This window comes from Oenanthe melanoleuca, chromosome 5 (genome assembly GCF_029582105.1).
Source record: "Oenanthe melanoleuca isolate GR-GAL-2019-014 chromosome 5, OMel1.0, whole genome shotgun sequence".
Lineage (NCBI taxonomy): Eukaryota > Metazoa > Chordata > Aves > Passeriformes > Muscicapidae > Oenanthe > Oenanthe melanoleuca.
In genome coordinates, this window is record NC_079339.1 from 36608672 (window position 1) to 36626899 (window position 18228).

An 18228-nucleotide genomic window follows, 5' to 3' on the forward strand; every position below is an offset into this window, starting at 1 on the left:
GTCCTCTGTATTGTCACTTCAGCAGGGGGACTGGTACAAACTAAAAACTGTTGTATGGGCTGAGTTCATCCGCTTGAGTCTTTCTTTGTGTGCTAACAACATGTGTGCACAGGTAGGAACAAAGCCAGGAACAAATGGCTGAGGAATGGGAGAAGGTGGAAACACCCTTTCTGGGGCAGCAACAGTACATACCAGTATAAGATGGTGGTGAAATAGTGCATGAGCCATCCAGCTGGTATGGAATACAAAAAAAAATGCAGCTCTTTGTGCTTTTGCCAAGGTATGAATGGACTTGAGCCACCCACACCCTAGTGATTAAACAGTATATTATTTTAAAACTGTTAAATTCTTTACATCAATATAAATTCCATCATGGGTTTGGTTATAGCTAGCTTTTCCTTTCAATTGATTTAGTCAGTGTGTATCCATTTGTGAAGGAAAGTAGAAGGTGCAGTGAATCATTTTTAAGGGTTGCATAGTTGGCATTCCCCTGTTTTCCCAGTAAGACAATGAATGAAATCAGGTGGGTTTTTTAAAATTCCCTTTTCTTTTGTTCATGGTGTGAAACAGGATATCACTGGAGCCACTGTGAGTGCTGTGCTGTGCATATGGGGGGAAGTCCTGCAGTGGGGTAACAGCCCTGCTGTATTGCAATACCTCTCTGCAGAACCTGAGCCCTAAGGAGGATCACATCAATAAGCAATACAAAATGTGGTTTTAGTTTAGTTCCTTCAGTTTGAGTCATGTTTTCAAGTCTATAAGGAAAATGGACTTTTCCTTAAAAACTGTGTTAGGTGAACCCAGTCAGAACAGGTTAGAAACCAGGGTAAGGTTTCCTGTGTTTGTTTTGGTGCTCTTACCTAGAGGGAAGGAGGGGGAAGGGAGAGAGATGTGTTTTGTTACTTATTGGCTTATTGAAGGAATTAATCAGAAGTGCCCTTTATCTTGTTGAGCAGGATGTTTCCATGTAAATGCTCCTGTGGTATATGCCACCTGTGGGGTGTGTGTAGTTCACTTGTTGCAGTCTCCATTTGGAAGGGTAAGCCTTTGTGAATAGCTTACTTGCTTTTTTTTTTTTGCCTAACCCAACCTGTCTCTTGGGGTTGGTCCTGTGCAGGGCTAAGAGTTGGACTCAATGATCCTTGTGGGTCCCTTTCAACTCAGCATATTCTATGATTCTTTAACCTTGTACTGCATTGATGGCTATCATGTCTGGCTTCTCTTGATTAGTTGTACCCTAACTGCAGCTGTGCTCTACTTCGTTTACTGCTTAGCAAGAAAGCCTTTAATTTCTTCCAACAGTTAGCTAATGGGAGAGATATCTTTAGGGAACTGTGGATGAATCATCTGTTTACTACCATGGCTGAAGTAAGAGCTGCATAAAATCCAGACAAATCCCAATCCTTAAAAGATCAGCATTCCTTGAATTGTCTACTTTCTCTCTTTGTGGTGGGTTGGTCTTGGTTGGACACCAGGTGCTCTATCACTCCTCTCAACAGGATAAGGACAGTAGGGGTATAAAATGAGATGGAAAAACACTTGTGAATCAGGATAGAGAGAGTTTATTAAAGCAAAAGCAAAGGCTGCATACAGAAGTGAAGAAAAAGAAAGTATTTATTCTCTACTTCCCATTGATAGATGATGTCCAGCCACTCCCTGGGAAGTAGAGCATCAGTATGCATAGCAGTTGCTCCAAAAAACAAAGGTCATAATAATAAACATCCTCTCCTCACCCCCTTCTTTCTCTTGGATGTTATTCTGAGGAGGTGTCATATGGATGGGATATCCCTTTGGTTAGATTGAGTCAGCTGTCTTGGTTATGTCCCCTCCCAAGATTTTGCCCACCACCAGCCTGAGGGGGAATGTTGGAGACACAGCTGTAATGCTGTGCCAGCTTTGCTCAGCAGTAGCCAGAGCACTGGTGTGTTATCCACACCTTTCTAGCTACCAGTGCATCACACAGCACTGTGAGGGCTGATGTGGGGAATTAACTCCAGCTCAGCCAGACCCAGTACACTACTACAAGTGTACGTCTTTGGATGTTTGTATTGTGTCTGGATGAGGTAGCCTGCTGCTGATTTCCAGGCTTTGCCCTTTTCCTTCCCTGTGTCCAGAGAGGATGAGAAATATGGCAGCTCAAAAACTCTCAAGGGAGGAGACCTTCTCTGTCTTTCTTAATGTATTTTTTTCCTGGAAAAGGAAAGAACACTCACTTGTGTGTTTCTGGGGAAATATGGGTGGTGAGGAGAAAATGAACGGACCCTTGGGATTTTTAGTCTGTCTGAGGCTTTTTATTGGAGTCTTCTGTATTTGGTGACATGAATTAAAGTTGGCCATTTGTCTTCTGCACTTTGCTGTTAACTCCTCATTTCCCTGTCTGAATAAGTCTCCTTGCCATCAGCAAACCTTCTCTCTCTGTTTTGCACAGTTTACTTATGGAGATGCAAAACAATTGAGCTGATCTGAGAGGCTGCAGGGCATGCTGTCTGTCAGGCATCTGTTGAGAATGTTAGGAGACACGGGCAGGAGGAAATGATGTGGAAACGTGCAGTGGCCAAAGGAATGACACTGAAATAGCTGCAGCATCTCCCTAGCTCCAGGAGTAAATCCCAGAGAGCCAGGAGATGGCTTTCTGAGGAGAGCCTATCCTGGTGCCTCTCAGCAAGGACCCTTCTGGCAGCCCTGCACCATGTGCCTTTCTGGGAGAGGAGAGGGATCCAAACAGAATGGGCAGAGGAGAGTGCAGACCTGCTGAACCCCTCTGCTGCTTCCCCAGCTCATGCTGTAGTATTCCCTGAACAAAGCAGTCTACTCTGCCCATCAGGGAAAACCACCTTTTCAGGAAATGCTCTATAACTTGTTACTTAAAATAAAATATAAAATAACACTTGAAGAATTCTCTGCAAAATGCTTGTTTTATATTGGACTGAGCGCATAAAGACAAGATTACTTGTACAGTTTGCTTCTTAGAAATGTCTTGACTGTAACTATGTTACTTCAAATAATATTGCTATTTGTTAGCATTGAGAAAATAACATTGTGTTAAGAGTGTTTACCACATGTTTCACCTGCTTCCTCTTTTTGTCTTTTCTATTTTCACTCCTCTTTGTCTCAGAGCTTTTCTATCTTACTTTCATTTGGGCTGCATGTGTTTTGCTTCTTTTCATCTCTCCCACATTTCAGACAGCCATCCAGTACTGCAGTGATGACTTGCTAGATTTTGAACCATGGGGAGGTCCATGGATGGTGTAAGCCCAAAAATCAGGAATTCATGTTCTTTCATCTTGCACTTGTTTTTGCCTGCTATCCCTGCTGCTGCCTTTCCTAGTGACTTTCTCCTGTGTCTTGGTGTCTCTGTCAGATGGCAATGAGAATTTTTATTAATCTATGGAAAATACATTGAGTTTAGGGCAGGGAGTTGGGGAAAATACTTCACAAGTGCCAACAATTTATTTTTGTTTTAGATAATAATAGTAGTAACATTTATTTAAGCCACGGAGAAATGAAAGATCACATAAAAGGTGAGTGATTCCTGGGGTGGTAGGCTGAGCCCTGTGTTGTCTGTATTCTTGTCGCTATGCTTTTGATTGGTACACCTCTGTTCACCTGGAAATTATTCCTGGAATTTTAACAGCTGAGTGAGCCATCTTATCTTGCTTGGTTTGTACTCTTAGTACAAGTAACCCTTTTCCTAGTATAATTTGTCATAAGCATTCTGACTAAATTTAAAGTGATGATTTTTTACTGCCTGACAGTATATTGTATTTTCTGGAAAAAATTCTTTCATTTCTTTCTCCAAGGAAGAATTGTATATGCTGTATATGGTTTTGGGTGCTGAGGCAGTGATTTTTACTTAGACATATGTTACCGTTACTACATATTACTACATGGAAGAAGGCAAGATTAAAAGAGTATTTCTTGAATCGTTTGCAGAAGGCATGAAATATGAATTGTTTTTAGTTCCTGTGAAAGTAAATTTATAGCCTGGACTGTGAAATCTCTTGTCAGTGATAAATAAATCTTACTTGTTACTAGAAAGGTAATTTATGCAACTAGGTCACTGCCCATCAGGATAATGCAGAGCTCTTGTTCTTATTAGAAACAGTCAGAAGCAAAAAGTAGAAATCTTAAGAAGTGTCTGCAAAAAAATTACTAAATCTGTCCTCAAAAATCAAGGGAGAAATTCCTGAAGATTTTATTATAGCTTTGTAGTCTGTTCGTCTCTTATGGACTCTCAAACCCAAAGCAGTTGTGGTTTCCTTATGAGGGAAAAACTGAATGTTTCGCTCAATCAGTGCATTACATTTCTGACCTAGTAAGAAAGTTTATGGTTTTAGCCTTAAAGCCACGTGTTTCTCACAAATGGAGTTATTTCTTTCTAAATAGATGGTTTTTAAAATATTGACTGGCATTCAGAGTTTTCTTAAATCTTCCAGAGAACCTAAGTATGATCATTATTTTACACTTGGATATGTTAAGAGCTAGTAGTGGTGAAACTGTCTACTGGATTGTAAAGTTGTTTTGTTCAGCAGCTGCTGTGTGACGACTATAGCATGTATCTTTATAGAAGTGTACAGTTCAGATTGTAATTTTGAAAATCTGGATAACTGAAGTTTTGAAGTTTTCAGTTGTAATGTAATTTTTGGTTGTAATGGTTTAATTTGCCATATCCATGTAAGACTTAGAACTTGAGAAATGGGGTGGTTTTTTTGGTGTAGTTGTTTTAGGAAGAAGGCAGATGATGATGTTGAATGTAGCCAACAAAGGAAAAGTGAGGCATTTAGGCTTTGTTTCCTTTTTTAATAAAAATTGAATGGAATTTCTTTCTATTAAACTCAATGTATCATTCCCCTGTGTTTATTTATTTATTTCAGGAATTTGAGGCCTTTCAAGCATTTGTGGAAAGTCGACTTCCGTTTGATATTGTTATTGATGGACTCAATGTTTCCCACATAAAATCCAGAAAGATGCAGTGTGAAAATGTAAGTGCTGGTTAAATATTCATTAAGTGTTTTGTGTATACTGATTGTAAAACAGTGAGTGCCTCATTATTAGTTATCCTCTAGAGAAAATGAGCAAATTCTTTGTAGCACATTACAATGAAGTTCAAAGAGTTATCTAGGTTTCACAAATTAAAAAGTATTAGTGGGAAGATGGTTCTTACATATTTGCCTGTTAACTGTAAAATGTCTTACATTTCCTCATGCATTCATGTTTATAGTTACAGGTAAGGTATCAATAATAACATTATTACACAAATAGTGTGTGATTGTGTAAGTTTTCATAGTAATAGGGACTTGGGGGAACAGGGTAAATCTGCTGTGTAGAAAATGTAGTCTAATATAGTCATGCTGGTAAAAGTTGTCATTAAAATAACCCCTTACTTAGTTCAAACCACATCCTGTACACATTTCAACATTATTTCACTTCATATTTTGCTTTGAGACTTGAATCCTCTTTGACAAAGGCAGCTCAAACTGGCTTCAGTTCTTTCCACATGAGTTGTAGAAGAAAAATCTTACTCATTTGTCAATACCTATGTTTGAGAATTTTGATTCTCCCTTGTAGCATTTCACTAAGATTTGACTTAAGATTATTTGGGTTTTTGGTCCATCAAATTTACTTTAAATTAGGGGTAGCAAAGTAGCTGCTCACACATATTCCAAAGCCAGAATTTGAATTTTCATGCTCTTGAAATTAAAATGAATTAAAATTAATTAATTAATTAATTAATTAAAATTAGCTTGATAATAAAAGAAGAAACTAACTTTTAGTAATTACAGGAAATACATTTTTGTTCAAATAATTACTTTAAAGCTATTGTTAGGAAGTAGTGTATCATATATGTAGATAATAGTGAGCTAGGAAGATATTTCAGAGTGGCAGTGTAGTTTCATGAGATACTGTCTCACTAAGAGGATACTTTACTTACTATAAAAATAGAAAAATAAGTCCACAGGTTGTTTGGGTGGGATCAGGGAGGAAGTTTTGATTATCTGAGAAAAATTCCAGGCAGAACATAGTGACACAATGTTTTAACATCTAGAAAGACAGATCTATGCTGCCAAAGTTGAGGAGGGGAATGTCTTCCCTCAGTGCTTGCCTTTCCCACTGTGGGAGCTCTAAACAGGATCCTGAATGGTTTGTAGAAACTGTAGGCAATCGAGCAAAGAGCCAATCTGATTTTGACAGATAATTACTCCTGTTTCTGATCAGAAATCTTGCTAGGAGGTATTAGTATGCTGAACAGCATAAATTGCCTTTGAGTTTCTCCTTAGATTGGGCTGCAGTGGAAAGACTTTGGGATCCATGATGCCAAAGAGCTCCAGAAGGACTCTATGGAGGCATCAGCTTTCATTTAGGTTGTTCCGTATAGGTACAGGTCAAATTTCTCTTGAGTCCCAGCTGTTTACTGATCAGGAAGATTTTGGGAAGACCTGCCTTTCCATCCTGCATAGCAGAACAATAACTGGGGTTCACCCCATCTTATCTCAAGAAGAAGGTTCTCTTAGCAAAAATTTACTTGTCCTATAAGTTAGATTGCTGTGAATTATTATTACATTTTGTCATGCCATTGGGGTTTGTACTAGTCTTTTTCTGCTCCTGTTTTCTGGATCCTGTTTTTGGGAGTATGGAGTCATTACATGAGAGATTGGAGGTGCCCATTGTTTCTGCCATAGAACTGTAGATACTGGCTGAATAGTACCTGTTTTGGCATGGGAAGTGTATATTTGCACTCTAAACAACAAAATAGCTCCTTCACTTCCCAAAATAAATAATCTTCTAGACACATAGACTGTTAAAGACTTTCCCCTGCATTGATCCTCTCAATTATCTGAGATACTTTTAATTTTTTTTTAGTGCTAGATGTCATTATACACAATTACATATTAACTATTGAGTTTATAGTTTTTTTCCAAGTGGAAACATTTTGAATGTGAGATCATGCTAGAAGATCCTGTTTTATTTCTTCATGACACTGAACTTCTGTATTGTAACATGTCAAAAAAGGACTATGCCTTTGTTATTATTTTGGATACTTCAGACAAGAAGCATGTATTCTTGTTTTCTGACTCTCTTTTTCAAGACTGCTAAAAACAGAAAGAAAGCCACAAAGCAGAGCAATCCTTTCTTCTGTCTCCAAATTTTTTCAGATGAGGAAAGGCCACAGTAATCTGTTCATGTGTTGTTTTTCTGGTTATGGGTGTTTTTGCCAAGTAGTCCCCCATCTGTGAATGCTGACCTCCCTGAATGCTGTAGTCTGTCCTTTGAGGGCTGACTCTGCCACGAAACATCTTTTTCTGGAGGCTCCCATACTCATGCCTGTGACAGCCGAATGGAAAATGAGGAGTGGCACATAGGGGGCATTTACAGCTTGGCTTATTAAGGTCTCCAGTCTACAAAGGAAAACACAGTGCTGAACTGAGAGGATGGAGGGGAGAAATAACGTGAGAGAAGTAGGAGGCAGAGCACAAAGAATGGAAAAAGCCAAGAGTGAAGGCTACTGAGGTCAAGCTGGCTGGCTAGGGTAGCATGACAGTCCCATTTTGAATAAGAGAAGTATGCTGTGACTTCTGCTTGACTAGAGAGGTAGTAAATGAGCAGTGTTTCTGAGGACCTATCTTAAAGCTCATAGCCTGTCAAAAGCTAAATTATTTTACTTGTCAAAATGCTGAATTATTTTGAGTCTCCAGGTATAAGTCAGTCTGTGTTCTTTTCAAGGGTTGGTTACTGCATCTGCTAGAACCAGTCGTGATATTGTTTTATAAGGTTTTCTGGTAAAATGTGTTGTTAGCATGCAGTGTGGTTGAAAGAGAAAAGGAGATTGTTGCTGTGTTTCTCTCTTAACACACTGTTAAATGTTGCTATTTGCAAATTACTAGTTTCTTTAGAACCTGTCCCTTATGTGATTTAGAGAGAAAGGCAAAATAAAGGGTGTTGTTAAACACAATAGAAGGCCTAAGATTTATGTGACAAAAACATGGTAATTTAAATGCATTCTGGTCTTAATTTAAATTTAACAAAAAGTACTGTTTAACTTAATAATTTAGCTTCCAGAACTGCAGCTGTTCTGAAGAGCCGAACTAACTCTTAGTCATATGATTAAAATAAGAAAGCATTGATGAAATATTCCTCTCTGTTTCAAGCAGCCTAACATTTGTAATTCCATTTAGCGTGCCTTAGGCATCTTGGGGAGGGACTGGGTTGTGTGGCAAGGCACAGGTACCTTGAGGGATGAGAGGAGACAGAAAACAAGCAGAAGTTGAAGGAAAAAATTTTACTAATTTAACTCCCAAAGTGTTCTAGCATTCCAGAAAGCTAGATATGTGATTTCCGAGGCACCTTCAGTCCTCATAGCCAGCACTTGAAAAATCATTATAAATATTATTGACTTGGCAGATTTACTGGAACATCCTGTGGCAGTTTCTCTGGTTTATTACACTCTTGATTTGCAAATACAATCCTAAATCACCCTTTTTTCCAGGTAGATTTTATTTTGGGTCTGTTTCCTGGTAGAAATTATGATGTAGCTGCATCAATTACTCACTTCCTTAAAAAAAAAAAAAAAGGAGGCAGCATGAAGATGGGAACAAAGATTTTTTGAGGGCTAGGGAATGTTGAGACCATTTGATTTGAAGGCACTGCACACAGTGACTGTAAAACTGCAACACCCGACAGCACCTCCTTTCAACCCTTTGCTTCCTTACTGTACTGCTTCAAATGTAAGCATTTGAAATTAGACATTAAAGTTGACTCCTTATTAAAAGATATTATAGAATGGAAATTATTTTTGCTATATAATTTAAACAATAGGAAAAAATCCCAAACCTCCCCAAAGTCTAAAATCATTCAGCCTTGTCATCTGCTGCTGTTTAAGACTGTACCTGATGTGTTTTGCCTAAGTCACAGTACTGCAAACATGTGGTTTGTAAACAGACATATCCTTGCAGTTTAACTAAGCAAAGTTGGTTCAGGCTGTATCATGATGTCTAATAAATCCTTTCCTCCAGATGTATCTAATTACATAAATCCTTACCCAACACAATCACATTTGGTACTCTCTGTAGTGCTCTCACCTTTCACCTTGTAAAGGTCAAGAGAGGGAATTTCCACAGACAAATTGTCCATTTCTGCTACTAAACAAACTGTTACGTAGTTCTTAAATGGATTTTTTCCTGTTTATGACAACTTTCTGCAGAAGTATTCCTTGGAAATGAGAGGGAATCCCCATGCAAGCAGGTTATCTAGGCTCCAGAGGCCACTCTTAGGTTGCAGAAGAGGAGTGAAGGCACTTTGCTTTGCTTGAGCTACCCCTGAACTGTGGAAGACCAGAGTGGGAGGTGAGAGAGGGGTGAGAGAGCACGATCTGCAAGAACAGTTTGAAGAGTATTTCACTATTTTAAATTTACAATGAGTTTGGTATGTTGTAAATTAAGTATGCAGCCAGGTTCTGGTTTTTTAGCTGTACCTATCTGGTGTTAGAAGTAACTGAACATAAATTTCAAATGTGTTGGATCAAAGCTATCTCTCAATTCCCTTCTTCAAATAGTTTGGCAGTTAGGGTCAGCTCTGCCCTAAATTTACCCTCTCTTTTCTCTTTATTAAACTCTATATTTACTCACCTAAACGATTGGTAAAACAGTTCCAGACTGACAATGCACAATAGTTTTTGCTCTTGGCAGGTTATTCAAAGTTGTTCCTCCTACACTTAATCAGCACTTCTATAAATGGACTATGAGTTTGTGTAGTTCCCATAGAAATTGCAGTAAGCCTGTATGATAGCTGAGGAAGCCAGATCCTTGCTGTTCCATCCCTTCCCATCCCAATCTCTGGTCTGAAACAGCAGTCAGCTCCTGCCAGGAAAGCCACCAGACCTGCCCTCCTGCACCTCTCACAGGCTGTCAAAAAAAGCCAGGCTGTGACTGCTGTAATTGGGAGTGCTCTGTGGCAGGTGCGGAATTAAAGAACCTTGATGAATTACACTTTGTGAATTCAGCTCAGAACCATGGCTTTGGTATGTACTTTCAATTTGCGTGGCTTATTTTCCAAATATAAAAACAATTATCAAGAGAAAAACCCAACTCTTCATATAAAGGCAAAATTTTAAAAAAGAAGAAAAAAGGAAAAACAGAGCATCTATGACCCACTATTCTCTTGGCTTAATAACCCAAATCAATTCTGAAACATAATTTTGCTTCTTTGAAATCTCTGCTTAACGCCTATAAATCCTCTATGATGAAGCAAAGCGAGCAAAAAACATATTGGAGCTTGTAGTATTTGAGAAAAATAGTGAATACAACTTTTTCTCCTGAGTTCCAGTTACTAAACCATTTTTGAGGCCATGAAACACACAAAAAAATTAGCTCCTGTGCATACAGGTATAGTTGACAAATACACATACTAGTATGCTCAGGTTTTCATGTGGTAATCTTTGCAAGTCTTCAAGTCAGTCTTAAGTGTGCGACACGCATAAAAGATCATCTGTACAGTTATTGAGACAGTGATACAAAACATTAGGTCTACTCTATGAGCTGTCCTATGAAACAAGCAGTTATTAATAAATTTGACTCCAAAAAACTCATCTATGGGAAAGAATTTTTTTCTTCTCTGACTCCTTTGGCAGCATCTGTGATTTGTTCAAGTACTTTACTGCCTGTAAATGAAGCAAGAATGAAGTAGATCCATGAGTCATTCTTTGTTTGGAATCAATACATCCAACAGAGGTCTTATTTGTCATACTGTGACAGTTCATCAATTCTGCCTCCGACCACCTCTTGTCTTACCACTCAACAAAGCAGTCAGACGTGTTTGTTCATTTGCTCTCAGCCTTTTCTGTCTCTTTCTTTTTCCCCCTGTCTCCTAATGGTGGTTCAAGTTTGCATTTTCATGATAACAAAACATTTGGCCTGTTGCTCAAGATTGGAGAGATTTTTATCTTTGCAACATGTGTTTCATTCTTTAGACCTGTACTTTCATTTCCTGCAAGTATTGCACAAATGGTAAAGATGATTTTTATGTTTTCATTAAAAATCACTCTCACTGTCTGTGTAACATGATCTTAGGAGAGAAAGAAGCTCAAGCAGTAAGGAGTGCTCTTGAAACTTCACCTATTTTTAGTGAAGAGATTCATGACTGAAATATTCAGCATTGCATCAGTTAATTTCCAGGGGTTCCTTGGATATCCCAGCAGAAAAATTCAGTACTTCTCTAAAGACTCTTCTCAGAGATCAATACCAATCTGCTGAAATCTTCCCCCTCTCCTATATTGGGGCATCCTAAAATAGCACAGCTCAAGCTCAAGAATTTTGGTCACCAGATGCAGAAGAAGAAGGCTGTTAAAAATCCCAGGAGAGCTGAAGGAGATAGACTCAGTTGCCAGTGAAACCTAGAGGGAAGGCCTGGCCTGCAAGTTCTCCTCTCCCTGCAGCTCTTTTGAAACCTTTCAGTTCCTGATTGTGGCTAAGAGAGAAATAAAAGGGCATTTGATGTGTTCAACTTTGTATACCTATACACTGTGAAGTGAAGATCTACGGGACAACAGTGTGTCAGAGGTTCTAGAAGTACTCCTACAACTGGTTTGCATGGATGCTTCCACTGAGGAAATGCCCATGTTCCTACACACCTTGAGCTCTTCCCATAATAGTACACTCCAATGTCCCTCACTGCCTCTGCAACACTGAGACAGGTGAGTAGGACGTAGATGGGACATCTTGAGAAGGGAAGCACAGAGTCAGACTGGCTCCTTGTGAGTACAGGGGAAACTTTCTCAAAATTTTCTCACAACTTTAAAATTCCCAACATTGTGAAATGGGGGAGGGGAAGCTGACAGGATTCCCTGAGTAAATGCCTCCTCAGGCGGCTGTAAGCAATTGTTTTTCCTTTCAGAGGTTTCCACTCTAGTTTTGCATTTCCCAGTGAGAATAGAGCAGCAGAAATTCATCAAGTTAACGAAATCCGACTATCAGATAATTTGATGGGTTCTGCCTGTTACTTTCTCTCAGAGTCAGATTCTTACCCAAAATACTGTTTCCCATTAGAGGTGACATTCTGTATCAAACACTTCTTAATGCAAACCTTACCTTTTGCCAGTATTGATTTTGTACATCAGATACAGACATGAAAGGGAAGAGGCTATCCCTATTCTACTTTTTACTTATTTTGTTTAAGGGTATATGTGTTCAGTTCTTCAAATAAGGGATGGGAAATAAGGCAAGGCAAAAAACCCAAGAGTCAAAATAAAATAGTCCCCATGCTAATTCAGACTTATGCCTTTATCTATGGTGTTAATCTAAATTAGATCAAATTAAATTAAACTAATATGTTTACTTGTGTTAATATAAAGATGAGATCTCATTCAGATACCTGTCACTTCTCTGGAGATTGCTACCAGAACTGTGCCATTAAGCTGGTACATACTGAGACTTGTAAACAATTTTGTTGCTTGGTATCACATGAGGAACAGGAGAGATGTAGTAAGAACACCAGTACCAAGGACATAATAAGATAACTATGGCTACCTTTGCTGCTGCTGTTCTTCAAGTTTTCAGGAAAGTAACTGTTATACAATAGAAATCTTCACTCCCATCCTCCAAGAAAAATGCCTAACTCAAGATCAAAATTAGTACTGCAAACCATTAGATGAAGAAACAACTTTATAAAGCATCATTTGTGTTGGTGTTCTTGTTTTTCTGTACATCTCCATAAAATAAACATTAAAATCTTCTATTCTGTAATTATTATTTCCTTAATATGATCCTCAAAAATTACATTTTAAAATCACTTTGAATGTTTTATCTCTGACATTGTAACTATTTGCCCAATATAATTGTTAGGAAACCTTTTTCTTAATGAGAAATTCTCTATTTCAAGTATTTTACATATTCCCTAATCTTTTCATGCATCTACTAATTTTTCCTTTCCACCCAGAGATATTAGCTTGTGGTGCTGTTTCTTCCTGATTTATTATTCACTGGTCAGTTCTTTAATGATCTGAATAGTTCTTTTCACAGTTCTAGCTGGAAACATGCATTGAATTACAGTGAGTCAGAAGCTAAAGAGGTTGTCAAAATTACATAAACATTAGGTACTCTATTTTCCAACTAGTTTAATGAATATAAATTCCTTCTTCTGATTTTTCTGAATAGTTTCTACCACTTCCAGCTGCTGTATTGTCCTATCCCTGCACAATGCTTCCTGTAGTGGCTGTTAAAACTGGGCCTGTGCTTCTGTCATATTGTTAATGCCAACTTACTTCTTAGATAAATCAGAAAGTGTTAGTGATGCTAATGCCTATCCTTATTGTCCAGCATTTATCCATTTACCTGCTTGCTTATATGCTCTACAAAAAGGAAGCAGTGAGTTGGCAGTAATATTTCTTCTGCCTCTAATATGATGAATTTTTGAGTCTTGAGCTTTTAAGGAGTCGAGTTGACATGGCTGAGCAAGCTGTGTACAGTGTGTGCCATAAGCTCTCTAACAGCACCTAAAAGCCAGTTCATTTCCATAGATTCTGAAGTAGTTGTTATTCAGAAGTTGTTCCTTGGTATATATGGTTATGTATATATTTGGTTACGTGGTATACCAGTGTGGGAAGATCAACCTTGCTGATGCCTTCTCTCCTTGTTTATTTCCTAGTTGTGTGATACTTTGGTAAACTAGGCAGTGCTTACACTATGCACTGAAAAAAAAAGAAGAAGAAGTATGATGCAGGTGTTTGTTAGAGCTGTGGTTCTCTGGAGTTTGAGCTGTATTCAGTGCAAGCTTAAGAAAAGTACAGTGGAATACCTATTTCTTGAATGCTGCCTATACTATTACTTGATGACTGATTGATTGACTGATTGATAGGAGTTTTCTTCCACCATAGCCCTAAGTTGCCACACATTTGAATAAATAAAATGAAGTAGTAGTAAAAGGGTTGCAAGTAATCATAGAGCAGAATCAGACAGTCTTAATGATGTTGATTTGATGTTGGTTTACCATGCTTCTTATGAGGAGTAGTTACCCTGGGCTGGTTTAATGTCAATGTGACTATGCTGCTTTCATCATCAGAAGTCATGTACATGATGTCCATATTGCACTATGCTATGTTTAAATCTGTTTGTGTGGAATGGCCATAACTCTCAATAGTGAGAGGAAGTGTCTTAAAGAATTGGAGGGTTTTGACATTTTCACTTCTAGTTTATATGTATGTATCTGCATATCATGCCTTAAAGAGTGAAATCTCTTAACTTTTCCATTGAATGGGCGTTCCCAAATGGGTTTTCAGAAATTTGAATGCTATAGGTTAGGGATTTCTTTTTTGTCATCTCACCCACTCTCATTTCCACAAGCCTATTTAGTCCACCAGCCTAGTTAACATAACCAGTCTTAAGACACAGTTTTAACCATTTGCTATCTGATAAATTTGGTAAACAAAACAATTCTGAAATTATAGTTCTGTCTTGAATTTGAGCACTGCTGTTCAGTCTTGGATTCTCCAGATTTTTTAGCTGGGTATCTGCATCTTTTCCATGGAAATGGACAAAAGAGATGTAATTTATTTCCTCAAAAGTGCTGGCTGATAGATGTAGATACCTGGAAACTGTAATTCTGATTCCCCAAGCCAAAAGTTGCTTTAAAAAATAGATCCTTTTATGAAATAGGGCTGGGGCTTGGGAGTGGTTCTTATTTGGGTTCTATTGCCCAAGCTTTTCTGGTGGTCATATTTTCATATTCTCAAGCTTGTTTCTCTTGACAAGGGAAAAAAGGTCTGAATATACAAAGCTTTTCATATAATCAGCTTTTCCCAGGAGGCCAAACCTTTAGACAAATGCCAAATATCATCTATAATTAATTTTTGGGAGCTGACAATATTATCTATTTGTCAAATTGCTTTGTCTTTTGAGTTAAAGAAAAATACTTCAGATAAAGCAGTGGCCTGCCCAGTGCCCAGCTATTGAGTGTTGCAGACTGCTACCAATATACTTCCATGGAAAGCATCAAAGTACAAAAGTTAGATCTTGTGGACTTCAGCTATGATGGTGAGTTTTCAGGCTTTCACTGCCTGGGATCTCCAGGCATGGACACTGCTGGCAATGTTACTAGTAGTAAAATGGCATGAGTCTGGAATGGTGCAAGTCAAAACTAATGTGTAAGATGAATAATGCTGACCCACATTTTACATCAGCTGCATTACAGTGCATCAGATTTTTGTTGGTTTTGTAGGAACAGTGAATTTCTTGCCCAGGTAAGCCTTGATCCAACTGAGACAGTTGAACCTCTGCCTCATGGTACTGGCAGTGCAAGGTGTACTGATGGATATGAAAGTCCCCTGGGTTTTTTCCAATCTGGTAAATACGAGTTATGCTCTTTGCAATATTAAACAGAATCACTCCTAGCTTCCTCCTTGCAGAAAGCCTTGGTTTCATGGTTGGTCCAGGACAGATAGGTCTGACTCTGACCACACAGCTGCTCCTCCATCTTAGACCTGTGTGCTTTAGTTGCTTCTGCTGATTTTTGTACTGTTGAAGAAGAACATTTTATATGTTCTCTTTCATATTAAACAAAATTTTCCTCTTTCTGATCTTCACAGAGAGATCAGCACTCATTTCAGTAGTGTTTGTTAATATATTTATGTGTTAAGAGCTGCAAAGGGTCATGTTGAAACAATCGTTTTTGAAGGTGTATAAAAGTTTTGAAGGTAAGCCATGTGCAATAATCTGTAGCAGACAACCTGAAGATAGTACTACTGAGAAACAGCAGAAAGACCGTGTGAAAATTGTGTTATAAATATTTGCTGCATGTTGTACTCTGATGCTTTTTTTCAACTGCAAGTTGTCAGTTTACTGATGTTCCCTTGGTTATCATGTCATTCTGCCTGGATGTCTGTTGTCCTGTGGGCTTAGAAATAGTCCTTATGTTAAAGTGTTTTTGTGGAACTGTCAAGTTTATTAAAATGTGGGATGTCTCTGCAGAAGCATAGGTTTGATATACCATAACAGCATCATGCCTGTTCCTGCTGTAACAGTGATGTCCACAGCTGCTGCAGGACCTTTCCTCAAAGGACAAAAGTACAGTCTGGGACTTTTGGAACCACAAATAGGACACGGGGAAAACACTTAACATCAGACTAGGTCAGTCACACTGTACAGACATCTGCATAAGACAGTGGTGAGAGCTGAAGTGTTAGTACCTTTTAAACTGTCAGTTTCAGTCTTACAAAGCTGATTTCAATCCTTCACAGAGTTATTTCCTATCTATGGAAAGGATCAGTCAAGCTTGTGCTTTCATTTTCATAACATCTTATTACCATTGCCGCCACCACCACCCAGAGATCTGGCTCACATTTTGGATTTTCAGTACTTAAATGTAGCTTCTGACCCACTCTGAAAATCTTAGCTCCATTGTGGTCACAAATTTTCTTCTTTAATAGAACATTTTTTCTAATTAATTTCTGATTACTAAATTTTTACATTGTTTCTAAAACAAAACATGGTAAGAGAAACTCCCTCATGTCCTTAAGTCTTTGTATACAGTGTGCTGATAATAGTAGAAAAGCAAGAGTATCAATGTAATTGCAAAGAGATTTCCAGTGAAAGAAGGCAGGCCGCTGAAGTTGTGACTTCAGTTGGGAAAATTATTCTGTTTACAGTCAGTGGCTCTGACAGGTAAAGTTTCACATCTGAAGCTTATGCAAAAAGAAGTAAAACCTCATACCTTTTCATTTTTATTTAATTTTCTTCCTCAAGAATATAAAGATGATGTATATGTAATATTGGTGCAATGAAGCAATGTGTAGTGAGCTGTAAGAAAATACTGTTGAAGAAACAGGAGTGCAAGCAGAAAGAATTCAAGGATGAGAACAAAGGATAGTATTGATATGTGGAAATGCAAAGGGAGCACTTTCAGGTTTTACATGTTTCTTTTCCTACTTTTGTATAATCACAGATAGACAGTATGACCTAACTCCTCTCCTTGGTGTGGAGGGTTGAGATTTTAATATTATGTAAATCTCCAGGTTTTGATACAAAATAGTTGGTTCTCAGGAGATGTCAGGATAAAATTGAATCCACATAAGCTGCCCCTTATGTATTGTCAAGATCTTGGTATTTATGAGTAAGAGGAGAGATAAAAGTATACAGTGGTATCAGCTATGGAGAAAAATATCTCAGAGAAGATCAGAAAAGGACAAATACCTTTGTCCTTTTACATTAAGGGGAAGGGAAGACATTCAGAAAATTAAAATTTGTGAACAAAAATGCTTTATTGCCAGTCCACAACTAAAATAAAAAATGTTACATTTTAATTAAAATAGAAAAAGTTAGTTGTGAGCAGTGGGCTATAGTAAATGATGAATTGGACATTTCCCACTTGCTACCCCAGCAGAATGCTGCTTTGGATTTCAGGTTCACTCCTTCTCTTACATCTTTATTCCTACTTCATAATTGCTGACACAATATCAAAGGGTCTGTTTGTACATTTAAATCAACATTATGTTTTCTAGTAAGTGATTGGAGAAGAAAATGGTGTTGTAGCTGCTTAACAAAACTTTTGGATTTAGACACTTAACTGGTACTGAAGTAACTTACAGTATTCCACTTCCAAAAATACAGTTAGACAACTGAAGAATATTTGTTTGTCTGTGTATTACTTGAATTGTAAGAGTCAGAAAAATTTGCCTGTTTTTCTCTTTTGCAACTTGTACTGTAAAATTCAGCAGTTCCTCAAATGTCCGTATCTTCTTTAGTCATAATTTCTAGAACTCTTTGCATTGTTTATTTAGTAGCATACTATGCTAACTATTGTCACTACCGTTTTTCTTTTTTTTATTTGTGGATGAACTTCATTCATCTATAGATCATGATGATGAAAATATTACATTCAAAAAGTGTGAGCAAGAATATTCACACTAAAATGTTTCTCAGGTGTAAGGTCTGACAAAATGGCTAAGATCTCTTAAAGATGACAGTCCATTCTAAAAAGCCAGATTCCAAAAGGCTAATGGCTCCTCCACCTGATGATCTGCCACCTACCTCCCCATCCTTCATGTCATACACACACTTTAATTCTGTGTTTAAATTCTGTGTGTATTTCTTCACTCACTGCATGCATCCCACTGTGATTCTGTTAATTCTTGTAGGAAATACTGCTTCAGTGTCCATCAGATTACTTCTTGTGCCTTTTGGGAATAAGACAGAGCAGGATATGACTGTAATTAGATAGAAGATACCTCTTTCAAAACTTTTTTTT

At 37.9% G+C, this 18228-nt stretch overlaps 1 protein-coding gene across 1 annotated transcript in view; it reads left to right on the top strand.

Moving 5' to 3' along the window:
- Positions 1-18228, top strand: part of PRORP (protein only RNase P catalytic subunit) — a 37002-nt gene that overhangs the window by 10239 nt on the left and 8535 nt on the right. Inside the window, exon 5 of the mRNA XM_056493077.1 lies at positions 4875-4982. Coding sequence (XP_056349052.1) covers positions 4875-4982 — 108 coding nt within the window. The remainder of the gene's footprint in view (positions 1-4874; positions 4983-18228) is intronic.